Source organism: Micrasema longulum, unplaced genomic scaffold, assembly GCF_059751315.1.
Source record: "Micrasema longulum isolate JH-2025_06_02 unplaced genomic scaffold, ASM5975131v1 h1tg000359l, whole genome shotgun sequence".
Classification (NCBI taxonomy): domain Eukaryota; kingdom Metazoa; phylum Arthropoda; class Insecta; order Trichoptera; family Brachycentridae; genus Micrasema; species Micrasema longulum.
The window spans coordinates 123,058-129,057 of NW_028277561.1; the positions used below are offsets into that span (position 1 = coordinate 123,058).

At 33.2% G+C, this 6,000-nt stretch overlaps 1 protein-coding gene across 5 annotated transcripts in view; it reads left to right on the forward strand.

Annotated features, from left to right (window-relative positions):
- Positions 1 to 3,420, forward strand: part of LOC148282222 (glutathione synthetase-like) — an 81,683-nt gene extending 78,263 nt beyond the window's left edge. For all 5 annotated transcript variants that reach the window (XM_088225427.1, XM_088225429.1, XM_088225426.1 and 2 more), the window contains 2 exons: positions 480 to 732; positions 2,750 to 3,420. In XM_088225427.1, coding sequence (XP_088081553.1) covers positions 480 to 732; positions 2,750 to 2,848 — 352 coding nt within the window. In that variant the 3' untranslated portion in view covers positions 2,849 to 3,420. The remainder of the gene's footprint in view (positions 1 to 479; positions 733 to 2,749) is intronic.
- Positions 3,421 to 6,000: the final 2,580 nt, after the last annotated feature.

Sequence of the window (6,000 nt, forward strand, 5' to 3'; positions counted from 1 at the left end):
TATTTGTTTAGCGTAAAGCAGAAATCAAAAAAGTATTTGGAGGTCCAAAACTAGACCAGTCATGTATTCTATCGATTTAGGACAAACAGTCAGGGTGTAATGTTAGTTCACCTGGACAATGTTGTCGCCATAAGAACTGACGCCAAACAATCGCTGCTTAAAGAGATTTCCTGACAATAAAGAAAACAATAGAAGAATTTTTTATTAATAAAGGGGGTACAATATGATTTTTTTATGTGGTGAAATCAGCTCTGCACTATTCAGACTCTTACTTTTCTATTATTGTAGATAGAAATTCTGACATTACTGTGATTTGAGTAAATCTATCGTGACGGGTCTCCGTAAATTATTTCTCGCCCTTCGAGCATTGTTTAAAGAACCCGGCCGCCGAGTGGAGGGCGAGTGTTCACATACTGTTAAATCTCCTCCTCCGAGCCTCAGCCTCTTTACTGGAATACATTATTATGGACGGATTCCAGGTTCGTGATGAAGCCGCAGCGCGAGGGCGGCGGCAACAACGTGTACGGGGCGGACATCGCGCACGCCCTGCAGGCCATGGGCCGCACGGCGGAGCGCTGCGCCTACATCCTCATGGAGCGCATCCGGCCGCCCTGCGTGCGCGGGTACGTGCTGCGCCCCGGGCGGCGCCCTCTGCTGGCCGACCTGGTGTCGGAGCTCGGCATCTTCGGCGTCATCATCGCCAGCCGGAAGGAGATCCTCGTCAACCGGCAGGTGCGTCAGCGTGAAAATCATAATATGCATTCTATACTATTTGACTACAAACTATCTGGGAAAATTGACAATCGTTCAATGAAAGCGAGAGATTTGGGTGTACTGATGGATGACAAGGTTTTATTTAGAGATCACATAAATACAATAGTAGATAAGGCGTACAGACTTCTAGGGTTTATCTTACGAATCTCCAAGCCATTCTCATCACCAGATACACTCAAACTTCTTTACTATATTAACAAATTACAACAGGGATGGAGAATACCTTAAATAAGGGAATATGGAAGTCTAGGCATTTACAGGGATTACGACCTGTCATTGGCTGGTTTAAGTGGCCACTTTACACACTGTGTAACATTCACCATTTTGCCTATTTTTTAACATCCATATTTCTTCAGTTCTTCCATTTGTTGATTTTAGTGAAGTTAAAGAGCTGAAACCTTTATTGTTGTGAAGAGATTCATCTGACTGAATTATTTCACATACTAGGCAACGCCTGAAAACAATTTTTCAATTTTTAAACTTCTTCTTGGACCAGTTGGTTTCATTACAATATTTGAGTTTGTCCAAATGTTCGCAGACTATACTTATGTGCATAGTCAACTCGAATTCGCTTCTTTAGTATGGTCCCGTCAGTATAATGTATATATCCATCGAATCGAGAACATTCTAAATAAATTTATAAAGAGCCTGGAATATCGTTTTGGTAACATTGAAAATGATTACGGCGCATCTTTGATTAATTTTAATATAGAATCACTACAAAGAATGCGCCTTACATGTGATTAAATTTGTCTTTTCAAAATTCTAAATAATATGGTTGATTCCCCGTATCTTTTACAAAATATTGGTTTCTGTTGTCCTCTTCGCTATACCAGATTAAATTCCCTTTTTTATATACCAACTTGTAAAAACAATTATACCTCGAATCCATTCATTAGACGTACCTGTAGAAATGATAATTATAATGGACTCAGTATTGATGTAGACATTTTTAACTGCACGTTGCATTTATACAGAAAATTTCTTCATGGGGTCAATTATTTGGGATAGTTGCTGAATGTGCATCTTGAGTGGTTTATGCTATGTATATGTGCCGCATTTAATGTATATGTTTGTGTATGTTTTATATGTGCATTCACATGTGTGTGCGTGGATGGCTCGGAGTGTGCATTCGGTATTTTTGTTCATTACCAACGATGACCTCCATGCAAAACACAAATGTTAACAATTATTTCTTTCTATTTTTGAATTTCTTATTTATTTATTTTTTGTCACATTTAATGTTTATATATTTTTCATAATTTATGAAAACTTAATTGGTCTTTTTATGTTAAAAAAATGTTGTTTTTAATACTTATTATGTATGACTGTATGTTTTCTGAATAAAATAAAATACCCACTTAAAGGTTGTTTGAACTGTAATATTTCATTCTTTTAAAAAACATGTACTATCCTGGATTCAAACTAAAGATACGAACTCTTTTTTTCTATGATTGATTTATTTTGTTGCAATAATAAGGAATATGTTCGTGTTTTTTTAAATATTTTTTATTTCCTTTTTTAATTACTATAAAAAAAATACCATATTATCTTTTACAGAATATCTTATTTTTTCTTTCTTATGTTACACAAAAATATTATAACTGTCCATTATTTATTATAGGAGCAAAAATTCATTAACATTTTCTTGTATACCCACGAACAGGTAATGCCTTTGTGGGATTTTTTGTTTACTATTTTTAGTATTAATATGTATTTCATTGTTATGTAAATAATGTTTTTTTTTTTAATACTCTGTTGTTTAATACTCTATCATTTATGTTTATTGTAAAAAAACAAAAAAAATAAAAATTAAAAAAAATTATAAAAAAAAATTGTTCCCGGAGTAGCACCTGATGCATAAGACCCACCTTACTTCTTGTAACAGATGATCAAAAAATGCCACATTCGGCTCATCAATGCGGAAGCCTATGACGATTCTGCGCTTCTTCTAATGAATTGTGAATTTCTGCAGGTCGGACATATGCTGAGGACCAAATTGAGTGACGCCGATGAAGGAGGAGTCGCCGCTGGACTCGGGGCACTCGACAGCCCTTACTTGCTAGATTTATAATCGTAACATCTCCATCAATGACGTGTTCTTAAATAGACCATTACAAGCGCATAATACATGGCCTTCCTTGCCTTCATTCTCCAATGGACTTTTTTCGTGGACAGATTTAAAGCTTTGGTTTCATGCGGCCATGATAATATATGCCGTAATGCGGTGGATGTAAAAACTGTTACGAGAACCTTGACTTTCGATCGAACTTGACTTGCTTTTTTAGCCGTCTTCGAAACATTTACACCAATCGTAAACGGCTGTTTTCTCCATGGCAGACTCTCCATAAGCGGCCTCCAACATTCCATGCAGTAGCATTTAATTTTGCACAAAATGAATCCTTCGCTTTCATTACTGCTCTGTTTTTAAAAAAAATATTGTTTATTATATATTTTTTTTGCATTTTACAGTAGGTAAGTATACATAAGTTACAAATACAAAAAAAACTATTACATCAACGCAAAAAAAATCCCACAAAGGCATGGGACATTTTATTTTGAATTGAAATAAAGACTACTGGAAGAATACGATAGATATCAAAAATTTAAAAATAAGTGCTAACACATTTTTTTTGTCCCCAAAAATGAGAAAATCATACTAAAAGTATATCTATTTATTAAAAAAAGAAGCTATTTAAATCTGCTTAATCCATAATTTTAACAAAAATTTCAATCGAAACAAATTCAAATAATTAATCTCTATCATATTGTCCTTATAAATTGCATTGAACAGTTTTGAAGCTATGAAAAATGGGTGTCTTTTTCGGAGTGTGGATATACAATAAGGGATTTCAAGTAAACTATTCAATATTTGACTAGATCTACTAAAATTTGTAGGATATAAATGTTAGCGCATAAAAAAAATATATTTTAGAGATTTTAGACATATAATCTTAAAAATTTTCCCATCACACCAAATTGTGTCTTACTAGTTTGTCTGTCAAAAACTCACCACAGGTCCAAAATGGCTGAAAATTGAAAAATAAATATAAAACAAGTGTACTAATTTATGAAAAAAAAATGGGCTCTAGCAATCATATATTTCGATACGAAATTCAAATATTCCATGTATTTTTTTTATTAAACTCCGAATTTACTCTTGTCATCTTATAAATTAAACCAAAAAATAATAAATACATAGAACAATGTAAAACCCTCAAAGTAATAACACGCTACAGCTATAGAGATGTCATTTCGTTCCAATGCATAGAAGAAACGCGTTGGTTTGGTTTTTAGTTTAACAACAGATGTGTAATGGACGGTTTTGTCGGAGTACCTACGACCCATTGTTTTCCTGTAAATTATGGCTAATTTTGTGATTAACAATCCTGTTTTTTTAATGATTTTTGTCCATATGCTCTATACTGCCTTCATAAGCAAAAAGGCAGCTCTTTAACAAAAATCACAAAATGAGTTAAATATGAGGTAATGTTCTAAAAGAAATTTCAAACCATTTCTTATACAGCAATGAGCAGTAAAAATTATATTTCAGTGTGAAAAATGATATGTATCATGTTTTTTAAAGTTTTCTAAGCAATAACTATTTCTAGAGATTTCTAAGCAAACACTCAGTGTAGATATGACTAGGCATGGGTAACTAAAGATAATTTTTTGAGCTGCAGGTCAGCTCGCAGCTCAAATACTTGAGCTGGAGTTTTGAACCGGCTCGCAGATCAGCTCAATGGTTTGCCTAATCACCGCTAATGCGCTGACTCAGCTGACCTGGAGCGTCGCGCACACGTACGATTCGAACGAAACTCACGTTGGAACCGTCTTTTCGAACCGATTCAAAATTGAGTTACTCGTGCCCTAGACATGACCACACACAGAATGCTTTAGAAACAATTAACATACTGTTTTTTACTTGTGATAAATTACAGTTTATTTAAATTTTCTTAAAATTAATAAATTCTAAAAAGTGTCATCAAATCAAAATATGACTTATGCAAATACTTTTTGATTATGACAGCAGTATAGCAATAGCGCGTTATTACTCTGGGGTAAAACCTTTTTATAAACATAGATAAAATAGCAATGTTTATTTTTGTAAAATGTTACAATGTTACTTAACAAAGACGGTATTACGTATGCAACAATCATAGTATAGTATAAATATTAGTATAGAAGTATCTGGTGTAATGGTCAGCTCATTTGCCTACCATGGCAGAAGTCCCGGGTTCAGTTTCCAACGTGAAATGGAACAATTATTTAGAAAGGTGCTTTCACACTGGAATATCTGAGTGTCTTGACCGGCCTGAAGCGTAATATTGATCATCTTACCTGTGAAGGTTACACGAGTAGCAGATGATCTTTATCTTTTATTTTACGCCCAGTGGGCATTTACAAGGACAATATACATTATGTGATTGAAAACAATTGGGAAATATCACGTTTTTTTTTCTTACAATTTTTAATTAATAAGGGTCTATGAATTACTGTTGAATAAAAAATTTAAAAAATTACTACTACTTATTAATAGCATAAAATATTTTTTTAATTTATAATTTTAAATTCCCATGAAAACGGTCCTTTCATTGGCTACGCCCCTTGTATTGGCCACGCCCCTTGTACATCATGATTATAGTCCTTTAAAGATAGCTTGATTAAATTGATAGCTGCCAAATTAATGTCAATAGTGATGGGAAATTACTGATCACTGATCATGTACCGATCAAATCGATTTATCAGTTTTTTCATGCAAAAATGAAACTATTTCCGAAAATTGATGTAAAAATGCAAAAACAAGCCTATTATAGTGTGTTTGACAATTATTCACAAAAAAATGAGACATTTATACTTTTTTCATGAATTTGTCCCATCTCTAACGTTTTTGCAAAATGATGTAACCTTATAAGAACTTCGTTAATAATTAGGTTTATTTTAGTTTTTTTTTTTTAGTTTTATAGCTTATTTTATATATTTATGTTGATTTATAAGTCAAGCATTGTATTAAAAAAATAAATGAACATGCATGAAAGATATGAATAATTTTTCATGTGTCAATATAAATAACTCCTTAAACGTTATGTCATCACTTTTGCTGACAACTGTCATTCTAAACAAGCCATATTTTAAGGACTTATAATTATAACTTACTAATAGTCTATAGTGTAACTTTTGAACGTTTATGTGAGTCTGACAACATATTGTGGCCTCTTCATGGAT